At 35.7% G+C, this 16926-nt stretch overlaps 1 protein-coding gene across 10 annotated transcripts in view; it reads left to right on the top strand.

The window, feature by feature from the left end:
- The window catches only part of LOC144970415 (basement membrane-specific heparan sulfate proteoglycan core protein-like), a 255662-nt gene that overhangs the window by 132299 nt on the left and 106437 nt on the right, over nucleotides 1-16926 (top strand). For 5 of the 10 annotated variants that reach the window (XM_078910024.1, XM_078910025.1, XM_078910028.1 and 2 more), the window contains 8 exons: nucleotides 665-967; nucleotides 3128-3238; nucleotides 5384-5494; nucleotides 6497-6610; nucleotides 8445-8561; nucleotides 9506-9613; nucleotides 15138-15248; nucleotides 16376-16486. In XM_078910024.1, the coding sequence (XP_078766150.1) occupies nucleotides 665-967; nucleotides 3128-3238; nucleotides 5384-5494; nucleotides 6497-6610; nucleotides 8445-8561; nucleotides 9506-9613; nucleotides 15138-15248; nucleotides 16376-16486 (1086 nt within the window). The remainder of the gene's footprint in view (nucleotides 1-664; nucleotides 968-3127; nucleotides 3239-5383; nucleotides 5495-6496; nucleotides 6611-8444; nucleotides 8562-9505; nucleotides 9614-15137; nucleotides 15249-16375; nucleotides 16487-16926) is intronic. The other 5 variants (XM_078910031.1, XM_078910026.1, XM_078910029.1 and 2 more) reach the window with 5 other exon arrangements.

Raw genomic sequence — 16926 nt, 5'->3', positions numbered from 1 at the left:
ATTTAAACGCATCATAATATACCATATTTTCTGTTACTCTAAGGCAAATTTATAATATATACTACTTTACTTTTGCTGTTAACAAGTAGTCTCGTATGTAAAGTAAGCAGTTTTTGTCTTTAGTTTTGTAAGTGAAAGTTTACGCGTTTCATTGTGAGTCTTTTCCGTGTCAAATTGGATATGTCATTGTCCAAGTGTGTGTATTTTACATATCATTTTTTGTTAAGGCATTCTTAGGTCATTTCTGTACATGTGTGTCAACAGATGGATCAAATATAATATTGCTCTTTTCTAACACAAAGAACTGATTTAAGCACGCATCCCTTCTATATAATAACTCACAGTCCTTCCTGATTGACCCCACGATCTTTATCCTTCCAACCACCCACTTCTTGCATGTTCTTTTTGTGTCGTTTATTGAACTAAAAAATCTTAATGATTGATTTTGAAAGATAACTAAATTCCTCGCGTTTTAACACTTTAATAGATTATTTTAAAATATTTAATAATGTACTAACAAGTACAATGCAGTATAATATGTACTAAAGAAATATAATTTTCAGACTAACAAATCTAATAAATTGTACTAAAGGAAACGTCTTTATGGATTCTGTTTGCTTTTGAAACAATTTCCATTGTTTACTAACTCTTATGACATTTTCAGGCCTTAAGATCTCCGGGCCTAAAGAGGTCAGGCTCGGGTCTCGAGTGCGAATCTCATGTAACGCCACTGGGAGCCAAGGTGTACCGCCTTATATCCATTGGTTTCGCGACAGAACTAACTTATCAGCTGATGCGGGAAACCAGAGACGTTACTATCGAATCAACAATTACCCCAGGAAGCAGTACGGCTATTTTCTAACAGAGCTTGACATCTTCAGGGTGGGGCTGTTGGACAGTGGCACCTACACTTGCCGAGTGTCTCCTCGGCGGACCGACTCCCTCAAGTTGATGGTCGTACAGAAAGGTTCCACATCCAGCACTTTTCAAAACCCTTGGCATGCATTCTTTTTACTCATTGTAACTTTATGGTCTTTGGGTAATCATGGTCAATGCAGATAATAGTGGTTAAGTTAGAACTTGTTTGCTTTCGGAAATTAATGAATTTGCTTTAAATGGTATGTTTTTAAATACATTTATTGCTCTGCTCATGAAAAACTTTCCAGAAGGTTTCAGGACGATTTAGTGTTATTAGTCTTTTTAAAATTTTGAATAAGATGCTTTTTAATGAATCTCCAGGGCCGCCTTGTTTGATTACCCTCAAATTTTTCATTAGCAATTTATTATAAGGATCAGATTTCTTTAGAAATTTCCGCTGTAATTTAAATTTATGATCTTGTTAAATGGGTCCTAAACGTTTGTGTCTTGGCCATAGTTACCAAAAGCATTGGTTTTGAAATATATTCTATCCAATAACTTTTTGTTGCACTTTCTCTTCTGCTTTTACACTTATAGCTATTTAGAATTCTATATCGTGATATTTTTGAGTACATTCTTCTCAAGTATATTGTGTATTATCCATTGATAATAAATGTCGGCATTCTTTTTTCTATTCTTTTTGTAAGTAAATGTGGCTTCATTGTGAAGAAAGACTGATTTAGACTAATCCGTTTTCCGCTTTTCTTCCCCTGAATACTTCTTCATGATTATAGTGATTGGATTTTTCATTTTAATGTTATGAATTTAAAATTCAATAGTGTCGCTGTTAACGAAAGCAAAGTAAACAATATATTTTACAGAAAGCTTTTCCCCCTTGAATCAGAGTTTTTATAAGCAATACTTTTTAAAACTTACACATTAATGTGGTTTACAGCAATCTTACTCCACCAAGCAATCAAATATCTCTTAGCATATTACAATGTTCGTACTTCCAAGTTTATCTGTTTCTTTGGATGGTAAAAACGTGTAGGTTATCTATAATTTTCTTTAAAATTAATATGATACATATCTATTAGGTTTGTCAGAAATCTAGTCCGGCTCAGTGTTATACTTTGTAGTCTACATATAAGCAAATTTCTATTCTGTTGTTCAGTTCGTTTCTCTCTCTCTCTCTCTCTCTCTCTCTCTCTCTCTCTCTCTCTCTCTCTCTCTCTCTCTCCCTCTTTGTTTGTCTCACTTTTTCTTTCTTCCTTTCTCGCTTTATCTATTTATCTATCTGTCTATCTATCTATCTATCTATCTATCTATCTATCTATCTATCTATCTATCTATCTATCTATCTATCTATCTATCTATCTATCTATCTATCTATCTATCTATCTATCAATATATCTAGTTCTTTCACTCTCTCGCTATCTCGCTCTCTCTCTCTCTCTCTCTATATATATATATATATATATATATATATATATATATATATATATATATATAATATATATTCGTTCATTCTCTTTATATCTTAAATTTTTCTCTTAACCTTTTATTGAAAAACATAATCATATTTAATATTATTCATTTTTAAATTCGGAAGTCAATATTATTCTGAGTTCAAAACATGACATAGTCGTTCCCATTTTATTTCCATTTTTTAATTCCTCCCCATTAAGTGTATCTGAAAGATAAAATGAAACGTTGAAAAGCGGATTCATATGTTCATTCGGATTGTGTGAATTAAAACATTCTAATTTTCTGCTCTCTGGCGCTATGTGGTCTTGTGGTATGACACTCGCTTTCGGATAGGAAGGACCTGGATTCCAGCCTCGCTCGACTCATAGTTGAATCTTTGGAAAAGTCTCTTTACTCATATTCTCTCACTTTACTCAGGTGTGTAATATGAGTACCTGGCCGATAACAGAGTTGTCCCTGTCGGGAAAAAATATAATATCGCCTAACCGGCGACATGTCTCGTTCTACATGTTACGTGTTGTTGTTGGTCAGGAACCTTTTGTAAAGCGATTTTAGCATGTTAAGTAGATTTTGCGCAAATAAAAACTCAATATTTGTTGGGGGTTTTTTAAGATTTTAATTAAAAAGATATTTTTTTTTCAAATCTCTTAATTACGAAGTGAGGATTAGATTCTCAAAATGGTTTCGAATCGATTTAAACATTTAAAGTTTTATTTAATGTGTGTTGAAAATTTTAGTTGTCTATAAGAAAATATCTGATATGTCAAGCATTAATTTTCAGCCTGTACAAGTTCGGAGTTTACGTGTCGCTCTAGTGGCCAATGTGTGGATATACGTAGGCGATGTGATGGCCGTGTTGATTGTAGAGATAGGAGTGATGAAAGTGATTGCAGTATGTTAACTATAAATAGATCCAGGCGGAATTGACATTTAACGTTTTAACGGGCTATATGTCAAAACAATTTTTACAATTTTTAGTATCAAATTCCTTACTCTCAAAATCCTGCAAAAATTTATTTCAAAGCGACGAATGAAAATATGTACTCTAAATTAGGCTATAATCATCCAATTGGTTGAATGAAATTGAATTTATGGCACTTGTTTGGTCATCCGTCACGCAATGTTTACATCCACCCGGTGAAAGTTAGAATGTCACTTCCGACTGAACGATTTTAACTTACTTTGAATATTGAGTGATTTGCAGATGATGTTTGAGATGTTCACATATTTCAATATTTCTCCTTCATAAACGTAGTCTCACTATTTAGTCTCACTATTTATTCATCATTATTTTATATCATGAAATGCCAGAGGTGAAACGCTTAAATTGATTTAACAATAAGTATTGAATTGTAAGCTTCAATTTATTAGACGTAGACAGATACTGCGGACGTAATGTCTTCGTCTAATAAATTGAATCTTACAATTCAATACTTATAGTTTTTTTTTTCATTCGAGCTTCAAGCAGCAGCATTTTCATTAAATTGTATTAATCATTTCAATTATAAATATGGTAAGGTCTGTCCAAATTATTCCCAAAATGGGAAGGATAGTCTGCATGCAGTTTAGGGAAATACGCCCATGTTCTGACAGACGAAATCAATAACAACTCATTAAAACCACATACAAACATTTGCAAGAGACCGTTAAGGGGTTAAAGCGTAGCCATCGTTAACTTATAGCCTGACACTCACCAAAACATGCCACGAAAGAGAACAAATCGTGAGTTATATTCAATAGCTCAACCAGAGGGATCACTTGTCTTCTTGAGCTGTACTAACAAGAACCCACTAGACGCTGCACAAACCTGAAAAATGACGTCAAAACTATAAGTTCCAGATGATTCTCGTGTCAGGCTATAAGTTAACGATGGCAACGGTTATAGTCTTCAGTGAGAACGTTCACTTTGGCTAGCAAATGCAACTAACATCGGGTGACATCGACTGTATACCATCAATAAAGCAAATCGATGTCGTAAAATAATTTTGTTGAAATATTTTCACTCAGATTTTAAAAAATGCTTTTTTAAATAGATCACGATCTTAGTTGTTGTTTTTTTAAATTACAGATATTTTTGTTTAAAAGATGCAAACAATTAAATAATTAATTAAATAAACAGAACTTTAAAAATTAAATGAAAATGAATAGATAAAAATAATAAATAAATAAATAAATAAATAAATAGATAATAGTCGTAATATTAGTGATAATGATAATAATAATAATAATAATAATAATAATAATAATAATAATAATAATAATTATTATTATTATTATTATTATTATTATTATTATTATTATTATTATTATTATTATTATTATTATTATAATGATAAAAATAATAATAATCATCATCATCATAACGAACATTATCATTAATGAACCATTCCATATATCTAATTTTAAATAATTTATCACTAACGTGACTCCACATTTGGTATTATATCGGCTAGGTGCGAGGTGTACATAATATATGAAAGTCTGATACATTCGAACCCAATTGGATTCAGTAGTCTGATGTCACGCCGCCCGGCAACGGCGGCCATCTTGGTTCTAAACAAAGAAAATCATGACTTTTTATTCTTCAAGCTGGCTAGAACTTTTCATATGTCTTGTGATCAGAATGTGCAAAAGTCAAAAGATGATCAAAATTATGTGTTTTTTTTCCCTCTGGATACGCTTTTATGCTCGCCGGAGAAATATTTCATACGGGCGTCCGCCATTGTTCCGATAGTTTAGAGCCAGTGTTACTAAGTTACCATGCGTCATTCGGAAGGAAGTGACGTTACGACTATTGAATCCTATTATGGGTCTAGTTTAACATTGTTGTAATGGACAATATTTTGCGACATTTTTAATGTTTTTTTTTTTATATATATATATTTTATTTATTTATTTATTTTTTTTTTTTTTAGTTTTCCATTACAGCAATAAGCACACTATGAATTCGGTTATCATACCTACAAATAAGTCCCATATATTATGAGGTTCAAGTAATTTATTGTCATATTCTGGTTAAATTTCTACAATGGTTTAGAATGTGCCAGTGACGAGTTTCGGTGTGAGGACGGTCTGTGCCTTCCCATAGACAGGCGGTGTAATGGAGTTGTTGATTGTCGACAAACGGCATCGGATGAAAAGAATTGCAGTATGTTTTTTGGAAATAGTTAATTATACGTATAAAGTTGGGTCGTAGATGTGTTTTACTATATTTTGTGTAGGGTTGGGTCATATATTATGTGTTTCCCAATAATATGTGCATTATTGGGTCGTAGATTTGTTCCATAAAAAGTAAAAAGTGTGGGATTGGGTCGTAGTTGTGTAGACAATAAACAATATGTATAGAGTTGGGTCATATACTGTGTGTTTTACAATAAATGACATGGGTAGTGTTGGGCCATAGATGCATTTTGCAATTAATAATATGTTTAGGGTTATGTCGTATATTTTATAAATGGTATCTATAGGGTTGGGTAGAAAAAAATCTATTCGTATCAAAGTGCATATTTTTAATTTTTTTCCATTCATCAATAGGCTGTTTATTATAAAGAAATGCGGATATCAAAGTCCATTGGTATAAAGTTTCCTATCATCATTAATCATTTACCTACGGGATATAAAAATATTACCAGCAAGGAATTGTATAACATACATATAATATTGATGAGCTGACAATGTATATATACAAATATTCAAATGTTTTTGGATGGATTTGCATTTTCTTCCCTTATATGGTGCGTAAGTCTGCCATTTAATCTGCTATCGCCCTTGTGTGGATTTTTTTTCTATTCGAGGTTGATTTCTATCAAAATATAATTTGAAATATCCGGTCTATAATATTTTGTATACTCTTGATGGACAACGTGAGAGGGTCTATTTTTCTACATAAAAGGAATCCATCTCTCATATTGAAAATACCTAATATGATAAATATTCTTACAGAAGACTAACAATGCATCCACTATTATTTTATATTATTATATCTATTATTACTATATCATACACTGTATCTATACTACTATTAATGTTATACAATGTGCATTTGTCTATTATATCCAATCGCTAATACACATTTATTAACTCCTACCATCCCTTGTTTGCTGCCCATACTCACCATAATCCAACCACGCCCTTATTGAATGTTTCCCAGCATGCCACGCAGATCAGTTCCAATGCACCATGGGACAGTGTATTGACGTCAGAAGGCGTTGTGACCGGCGGTTGGACTGTTTTGATGGAACTGATGAGGTTAACTGCCGAACTAGTATGTTTGCATGAATCTCTCATTAACAAATCCGGCGTACGCTGGCTAAAAACTTGTTTCTCAATTGGATTCAACAGTCTGATGTCACGTCCACCCAGCAACGATCAGCTTGGTTCTAAACAAAGAAAATCGGTACTTTTTATTCTTCATGCTGGCTAGAACTTTTTTACATGACTTGTGATCAGAATGTATAAAAGTTAAAACATGATCAGATTTATAATGTTTTCCTCCTCTGGATACACTTTCATGATCGTTGGAGAAGTATTTCATAAGGGCGTCAGCCATTGTTCCGATAGTTTAGAACCAGTTACTATGTTACATCATTACGTGGGAAGTGACGTCAAGACTGTTGAAGCCTATTGGCAAGAAATCTTTACTTCAGTAATCAAATGATAAAGATGTCCCCAACCCGCCAAAATTGGCATGAAGGCTTAAAACGGAGACTTCACTTCTGATGAAAAACTGCGGGTGTGAGCCCTTTTATGACAATACAATATTACAAGTTAGTTGTATCCCCGCGTGTACATATCTGCTAATATTATGTACACGTAGTGTCATCTGCATCAATCGACGTTTGAAGTAAAAGATTTCTGACCAAAATGATGAATATATCATATGCATTTTGATGCCAAATATTAACGTGTTTCCTTCGAAATGAACTCAACTCATTTATATTATGTAATTGTATGTTATTTGTTTTGTCTATATTATTGGGTAATTAATTTGTCATTGCTCACATGATTTAATCTTTGTTGTTGTTGTTGTTGTTGTTGTTGTTGTTGTTGTTTTTGTTGATTTGTTAATTTGTGGTGTTTAGTTCTTACTTTTTTCGCCTTGAGGCTTAACAGAAGGTGCCATATAAAGCCATTTCCATTACCACTACCTTTTATGTCAGTGGTGGTGAATTAAATTTATTTTAATTGGGGGGGGGGGGGTGTCCGTATACTTTTGTTTGTCTTTCTTCTTATCTTTTAAAAAATGTTTTTGTTTTTCCTGTTTTCTGTACACTGTTAAATGTTTAAAGAAGCGCTTGTGAATTAGAAACAGGTGAATTATCCTAAATGTCTTATTACAGAGTATGAACCATATGCAATCAAAATAAGAAGTTTTTGACATTTGTCATTGCTTGTATTGAGTTGACTTGCAGGGAGCATTGACCCCTGTCTTTCAGGAATATGATGTCAAGAATTACTATTTTAACTGTGTTTTTCTTGTAGGCTGATACAGAATTTAAGCCGCCCTGTCAATGTTAAACATTTTTTTCTCCTTCATTTTTGTTCAATTTTTTAAATGACCAATTAAGTCAAATATAAAAAATACAAAGAAAAAAGGAAGATAAAAAAACACACCAAAGAAAACAACGAGAAAGATTGGGATTATAGAAAGAAGAATGGATTATCATGTTCTTGTCATAAAGATATGTTTTTTAATCAAATGATTAACATATTATCTAGATCTTAAACCTACTGACAATGACAATACTCTCAAACCAACGCAAACGACTCCCCATCACAATGTTGAATTAAGTCCCAGCTGAGTTACAACAAGCTGTGAACTGTAAACATTAATCAACAGAATGAATATAACAGCTTTAAAAAAAAAAGAACAAAATACCAAACACGTAACGTTTCGGGCTCAAACCCTTCTTCAGCCAATAACAACGACAACAACAAAAACAATAAAAATATAAATACATTACTTTAAAAAAAAAAAACAGATCGACCTCCCTCCTCACTTACTTTCTTACTTACTTGATAAGTTTCCTTACTTAATAATTATTCACTTTCCTTCTCACTTTCTTGATTACATACTTATAATTTAATCACTTCTTCAGCTGTGTCCTGCTCGGCCAACCAATTTGCGTGTAAAAATGGCCGCCAGTGTGTTGATAACAGTAGAGTGTGTGATGGCCAACCTGACTGTGATGATAGAACTGATGAGCAGGGATGCCGTAAGTAGCTTACACATTTATTTTATTACTTGATTCATTACTTTACTTCCTGTTTACATACTTTCTTGCTTACTTACTTAATTAGTTACTTTCCTACTTATTTACTTTCCTTCTTACTTTCTTAAGTAGTTACTTTCCTAGTTACTTACATGTTTACTTTCTTATTTAATTAGATACTTTCTTACTTATATTCTTCCTGAGCGACTTACTTAATTAATTACTCTCCTACTTTCTTACTAACTTTCTTACTTAATTAGATACTTTCTGACTCACATTCTTTCTTAGTTACTTACATAATTAGTTAATTTCCTACTTACTTACTTACTTTCTTTATTACTTAATTAGATACTTTCCTACTTACATTCTTTCTCAGTTACTTATTTAATTAGTTACTTTCCTACTTACTTTCCTAATTCTTACTTAATTTCTTACATAAGTAGATACTTTCCTACTTACTTACTTACTTACTCACGTACTTACTTAATTTATTTCTTACTTAATTAGAGACTTTCCTACATACATTCTTTCTAAGTTACTTACTTAATTAGTTACTTTCCTACTTACTAACTTTCTTAATTTATTGGATAGTTTCCTATTTACATTCTTTCTTAGTTACTTACATAATTAGTTACTTTCCTAATTATTTTCTTACTTAGATACTTTTCTACCTACATTCTTTCTTTGTTAATTGGTTACTTTCCTACATACTTACGTTCTTACTTAATTAGATACTTTCCTACTTACATTCTTACTTAGTTACTTAATTTGTTACTTTCTACTTACTTACCATCTTTCATAGTTACTAACTCAATTGGTTACTTTCATACTTACTTACTTTCTTAATAACATACTTATCGTATCACTAATTTTATTACTTCGATCTAAGTCATTTTCTATATTCCTAAATTACTTGATTATAAATTAATCAAATGACATTTTCTCAGCTTGCAAGGATGACCAATTCACATGTGGGGACGGCACCTGTATTCCAATCAGTATGAAGTGTAATGGTAGAGGGGAGTGTGAGGATGGTTCTGATGAGGACGAGTGTGGTCAGTATTCAAAACAACCGATAACATTATGGCCGGTTGCCCTGTAGATATTGATGCTATGCGTTTAGGTAAAATAGTCACAACATCCACCGGCCGGATATAACGTATCAACAATCCAAAAATGCGTGTAACCTTGAACGTTTATAACCTGACTGATGTAATTTAGTGAGAACTAATCACCAAATGGCTTTCTAAAAACAATAACAAAGAGCTGAATGACGTCAATTTCGTCCCTTCTATTGATACCGTGCGCTTAGCTAATTTACTCACAACATTCCGCCATCCGAATAAAACGGACCAACACACAAAGCTCTGTGTATAATACAGTTTAGTGAGAATTACTCATAAAAGTGGTTGGCAAAAAACAATAACAAAGACTCGATTGACGTCATCTTCATTCTATCTATAGATATGAAATACAACGGAATGCGATAAAAGCAAACACCATCGGATCATGCCAAAAAGATTGGTCGACTTTAAGCAAGGTTGACTGTATCCATTACCAAAGGAACATACATACACACACACACACACACACACACACACAAGTAAGTAAAAATAAAAACATTGGGACCAACAAGAGTTATGTTGATTTCACGGTACAAGATGCGCATTGAGCATTAATTTATTGCATTGATCTCTGCCTTTTTGTGGAATAAAAACATGCACGTCAGACCGTGGCCATCGAATGCAATTCGCAAGTAAGACCAACCTTAGACTATTCGTGCACCGTCGCGTACCCGCCCGGTAGCATCGTCACAACACCCCGTTCAACTAGATGCTCTGCTGTTTCGGGTTCTTGCCCACATCGGGTACATGTAGGTCAGGTGGAAAGTCCCCACTGGTGAAGCGCACTTGCTGTGAGGCAGCTCCTCAACCGAAGCCGATTCGCAGTCACCCAGTGTCTCCTCTTACTGGTATCAAAGCCTGGCAACTAGTGCGGGGCGGTCCTTGGCAAGCTTAAGGACCACGGTCCTACGGTCCTTGGGAAATGAAGACCGCAAGGACCGGTCCTAGGACCGGTCCTTTTCGACATTGAACATTCCTGAGAGACTGTTGGAAATTCGAACCGGTTTGACCTTTGAGACCGTGGGATCGTTCATTCTTGAACCGTTAAAGACCGCTACACGATGAAAACCGTGGTCTACAGGAGTAAAACACACGGAGTAGTCACACTCATTTCAAATTGTAACCTAATTAGTGAAGAGGGGTGATGCCTTCTTTATTTGCTCACCGTACTTCATTGTTACTTCGATAATTTAATAAAATTTGAAATTTATCCCCATTAACGGAGATAATGGCATCGCCCAAGGCGTTGATCGAGTTGTTCGTGGCGTTGATACACACACGCAACTCCTACCCCCCCCCCCCCCCTCCCCTCCCCCCCCCCCCCACACACACACACATTAGAAGGCAGCGAGCATTGAAGAGTAAGAGAGAGACGTGAAGTTATAATAAGAGGGGATGGATGAGGTAATAAGAGGGGTCGATGGTGACTTTTCGCCAGATCTAACAAACTCAGCTACCCATTCATTGCTGAGTAGACAGGGATTCAGAAAAAAATCGACTGCACCCGGGATCGATCTCTGGCCCTTTGCGTATAAAGAGAGTGCTCTATCAACTGAGCTATCGGGGTCCCCAAATATTCTATTGGACTTTTTTAAAATTCAGACGTTATAACTGGGTTTTTTGGAAGGAAGAAACTAATGAAACTCATATTATTTGATTAGTAAAAACACCAAACGAAATTTTAATATTATTGTATTATTTTAAATGACAACACTGCGATAGAAAGGAGTGGTGACAAGAGATGGACAAAAGAAAACAAAAAATCGGATTTGCTACTTGCTAGGTTCGACAACACAACACACACACACACACACACACACACAAACACACACATCTTTAGTAGTCACATACATTTCAAACAATAACCCATTAGAGAAGAGGGGTCATGCCTTCACCATAGATCATTGTCATTGCGATCATTATGGTGTAGTAAATTTTGAAATTTACCCCGTATAATGGAATCGTCCAAGGCGTGCGCCTCCTGTTCCCCCCCCCCCCCCCCCCCCCCCATCTCACACACGAAAGGGCGGTTTGCGGAGTGGAGGTTGGTGGTCGTCTGCCTGTATGGTCGTCTGTGTCGTTTAGTGTATGGCAAAGGGGGGTGGGTGCGATTAATTAAGTGGGATGGGTGGTGATTGGTGGAAGATAGGCAACCGAAGCAACGAATCGCTGGGGAAGTAGTAGGCTATGGCGCGAGACCGTAGGACCGTGGTCCTTGCAAGGACCGCCCCGCACTAGTTGAAAGGTGATAAGAAGTGAGGACCGCCGCCGGTCTTCCCCTATGGGACCGGTCTTCGGTTCACAGCTAAAAGACCGTGGGACCGCGGTCCAGACCGGTCTTCAGCGCGGCACTACTGGCAACTTCTCACCAAGCTTAGAGGAGCGTATGTCCCCGCCCCCACGAGAGATTGAATTTGTCCAAACCGACTTCCATCTCGTATATGCATCTCTGTCCGTAGTCAGGGAAGCTGCGTACAAGGGTTGCCGGGACTTATTTCGGCTCGAAACGGGGGCGCCGTCCATAATTGGTATCCCCATTCCCTCTCTCTCGGATCTTATTTCGTGACATCAGACCATTGAATCCTATTGAAGCTGTCCAGCGCCGCGCTACAAGATCTGCCTTCAATGACTACAGTCCCCAAAAGCAGCATAATAGAAATGATCATACAGCTTGGATGGACTCCCTTACAAGACAGACGGAAAGTACTAACTCTCATGTTCAAAATTACGAACAAAATGACGGCTATCTCACCAGAACAACTAGACATACAACGAAATACACGCGTTAACTCTCTCCTTACCAGCCATTTTCAGAATTTTTCAAAAAACTTCACACCCACCCAACTCAAAAACAGATATATCTCGCTCAAATAGAAAAGCAACAAGCACATTCTATACATAATATTGTTCGACAATATAAGCTCTATTACAGACTGTCAAGTTTTTATAGCTATAGCAAAAAGAAATGAAATCTGGATGCGAAAAGTGACGATTACATCGTGGTAAGGAGAGGGTTAAAGAAAAACCCACCCAAAAACACTAAAACACTAATCTGCAAACTCGAACGTCTTCAAATATGCATTTGCACGGCACATTAGCAAAAACTTGAACGCTCTTCCCGCATCATGTGTAAACACAACAGATTTAGACACCTTCAAGCGAAGAAATTCTTCAGCCTAAACATCAACAAAAACTGTCACATTCAACAACTCTCTCCGCCCTCGAAAATAAATACTGAGAATTGAGTCGACTTCGTGAACATTCAGATTCAGAATGCCAGACTTAATTTAAAGTGAAAATTAAAAAATCAAGGGCTTAAAGACAAACTTCAGACAGTCAATTAGCCCTATGGATGATTCTTGTTCTGTGATTTATTATTGTAGAGCATCGCTCACTTGTGTCATTTATGTGTGAGATAACAAAGTGGATAAATCATTACACATTCACCTGGGAACTCGATCTTGATTTCGGAATAGAATTATTATTTTCCTTAGGCAAGAAACATAACTCCTGTTGTTTACTTTACAGCTCGGCATTGCATAATATTATTTTTTTTTCCTCTTATGGTTAGGCACTAGAGATCAATTTTTCCACAAAAATTATACGCCCCCCCCCCCCCTCCCCCCGTCTAGTTCACATTTACACACTGTTTGACTTACGTAACGTTTTAGATTTGATTTCATACTAACCAAACAGTAGCTAGTAGCCTTAACATCATCATCATCATCATCATCATCATCATCATCATCATCATCATCATCATCATCATCACCACCACCATCATCATCATCATCATCATCATCATCATCACCACCACCATCATCACCACCACCATCATCATCATCATCATCATCATCACCACCACACCACAACGTTGTTGACGCTAATAATTTTATGATTGTTTTGATTGGTTTCTTTTTTTCCTGTAATAATTTTTACCTACTCTTTGATCTAACCATAATGCAATGTAAACCATTGAGTTGGTTAACTGGTTCATAGATTCAAATATTCAATGATATGCTTGTTTACCTATAAGAATAATTAACTTGCATCTGAGATCACTAAAAACAATAATGGACTGATTTTATGCCAAGACTAAATAATTTGCTTGCAGTACTCGTACAAAACACTTTATTTTTAATTTTGGCCAGACCATTTTACACCAAATATTAATCAATTTGAAGTCACCCACCTCATAACAAAGGCGGTCCCGATAGCTCAGTTGGTTGAGCACTTTTATCACACACAAAGGGATCGAAATCCATCACGGGTGAAATCGAAACTTTTTCCGACCCCCCCCCCCTCTTCTCTCTCTCTCTCTCTCTCTCTCTCTCTCTCTCTCTCTCTCTCTCTCTCTCTCTCTCTCTCTCTCTCTCTCTGTTCACCCAACCGCAATTGGCTAGCTGGGTCATTTAAATCTGGTGGAAAGGAATTGCGATAGACCAGGGTCCTATCCAAAGGGTAACAAGAAATTGTTATTGTCCGTGTCGTCACGCTATAGAAACCGGAATATATTCCGGCTCCATGGACCTAATGGCTATGAAAATCCACTGTACAACAAACCAAAATGTCTCAAGCCTGATATTATATCTTAAACCAGACACTCTCTGAAACTTATTAAAATTGATCCTTCTATTCATAGAAGCCTCAAGAATAAGATGTCCCAGATCTAACTCTCTACTTCCCGGCCATTACCAGGATTTTCCCACAAATTCTACACTCAATCAAGTCCAAAAACATACTTTTTTCAACTCAAACACAAAAGCAGTGGGTTCATGGTATAATATCTACATAACTTTTTACCAACAAAAGATCTTTACAAGACATTGTTAAATAGATATAACCAAAAAAAAAAATAATAATAATAATTTTGTGATTTACTAAAAAAAAAAAAAATTAAATAATTTTTTTTTTAAATTGAGCTTTTATTTAGCGCAATATCCACTACACGTGCTCAAAGCGCTTTACAAGGGGTCCCTAGCCAACAGCAACACTTAACATGTAGAACGTGACATGACACCTGTTAGACGATATTACAATCTTTTTCGGGCAGAGACAACGCTGTTATAGCCAGGTACTCATTTTACACATGAGTACAGTGAGAGAATGTGAGTAAAGAGCCTTTTCTAAGGACTCAACTATGTGATAGCGATGCTCGAACCCAGGACCTTCCGATCCGAAAGCGAGTGTCATACCATTAGACCACATAGCCGGAAAAAAATCAGAAACGGAAAAATGTCGGTTGCATCGTAAGGAACGTCACGATTTTCAACCATAGGGTTGATAAGGATAGGGTCAAGACTTTTCAGAGAGCATCCGGTTTAAGTCTCAGGTTTAAGACTTCTGACACGTTTGGGGTCAAGTGAAAGTTTTCTGGCCAAACTGAAAAATAAATGTTGTTTTATGTTATGACAGAAAAACAGCGCCTTTTACATTTCCGTCTTTTCCTGTTCAGGTTGCTCTGAGAAAGAGTTTACATGTACAGCAGATGGTCAGTGTGTGTCCTTGACCCTTCTATGCGATGGTTCAAACGATTGCCGTGATGGGTCTGACGAGGCGGAGTGCGGTACGATTTAGGGCTTAAAATCAAATAAATACGTATAATATCTGTTGAAAATATTGATGTTCCTCGTCCAAATTGGTTGGTAAATAAATAGGCCGTTTCGCCCGGTCAATGGGGTTTTTTCAAATGTCCATCGCCTTAATTTTTGAATGTTTCTTGGAGTTTTTTTTTTAAATGGCAGCAAATACAGATGATATGATTGACACTGTGAACCTTTGCTTCGCATGTAAAGTTCATAATTTATGTTTGTGTACAAGCATGCAGCCGATGTGTATGTGAAGTGTGTGTGCACTCAGTAACGGGGGAGTGCGTGCGTATTTTGGTCTTTATGTGTTGGTGTGTTGATCTTTCAATTAAAATAAAGGTTGATATCTTTGGTGAAAAAAAATAAGACAAATGAAAAAAACAAAAACAACAGCAAACAAGAAAAGAAAAAGAAGAAGAAGAAAGAACTATCCATCGCCTTTCAAATATCTATGACCAGGCGAGATAACCATTGTAACCAAATCTGCCTATTATTATGAAAAATTCGCAGAGTTACGAAATTTTGACTCCAATTCCATAACTTCATGAGCATCTCTAAATCATTGAAACAGAAAGTTGATATGATAGCGGACTACATAATGTTAAGGATTTGAAGTATTTTGTATTGCTAATGAGGGAAAATTGTTGATTTTTAAAGTTAACCATAGCGATCATAATTTTCATCTCCTAAAAATGACCAATTTTTAGATCTTCAAGTAGGCAGGCCTGGTTTAACTGATACCCTTCCTTGGCCGCGTCCCATTTTAACAGCTGTTGCGTAGCAAGTCTTAGTATTCTTTGCCTGTTGCTCTTTGAATATCTGTATTGTTTTCCTTTTTTTTTTTTTTTCATTCTTTTTTTTTCTTTCTGTTTATTTTTTTCATTATACGGGAAGGAGCAAAAGTGCTCTTTTATGTTTGGTAGTTTTCTTTATTATTTGTTTGTTTGTTTTCTCTCTTTTTTAACAGACTTTCATTTTATACGTAGTCTAATGCTTGTTTAGATCTTCACAATTAACCATATTTTCCTATTCTTAATGAATGTATGTAAACTTTTCTAAACAAGGATTCTCATTTATCAACTATTTTTCATGGCCAATTTTCCAGAACGTTGTGCACGGGGTTCATTCGAATGTAATGACGGAACGTGTATGCCCAATGCGTACAGGTGCGACCGATTTGTGCAGTGTGTTGATGGGTCGGACGAAACCTCTTGCAGTAAGTGATATTTACATTATGTCTAATATCATCGTCATCATTTTCGTCATTGTTTTATATTATTTTTTATCATCATCATCATCATCATCATCATCATCATCATCATCATCATCATCATCATCATCATCATCATCATCATCCTCATTATCATCATCATCATCATCATCATGACTTACTTGACTTAATCCACTTCGTTCATTGTGCCCAAAGGGCCTCTACAAGCGTCCACTCTATGCTTCTGTCGCTGGCTTTCTTCCTTGTGATCTCCCATGTAAGGCATGCCATCATCATCATCGTCGTCGTCGTCATCATCATCATCATCATCATCATCATCATCATCATCATCATCATCAACATCATCATCATCATCATCATCATCATCATCATCATCATGATAAGCAGCAAAATCAGCAGCAGCATTAAATCAAATGTCAATCGAT

Source organism: Berghia stephanieae, chromosome 4 (genome assembly GCF_034508935.2).
Source record: "Berghia stephanieae isolate SIO BIC M18660-M18661 chromosome 4, UCSD_Bste_1.3, whole genome shotgun sequence".
In the NCBI taxonomy this organism is placed as follows: Eukaryota; Metazoa; Mollusca; class Gastropoda; order Nudibranchia; family Aeolidiidae; genus Berghia; species Berghia stephanieae.
The sequence above is the reverse complement of the archived record's forward strand: the minus strand, read 5'-3'. Positions and strand labels throughout refer to the sequence as shown.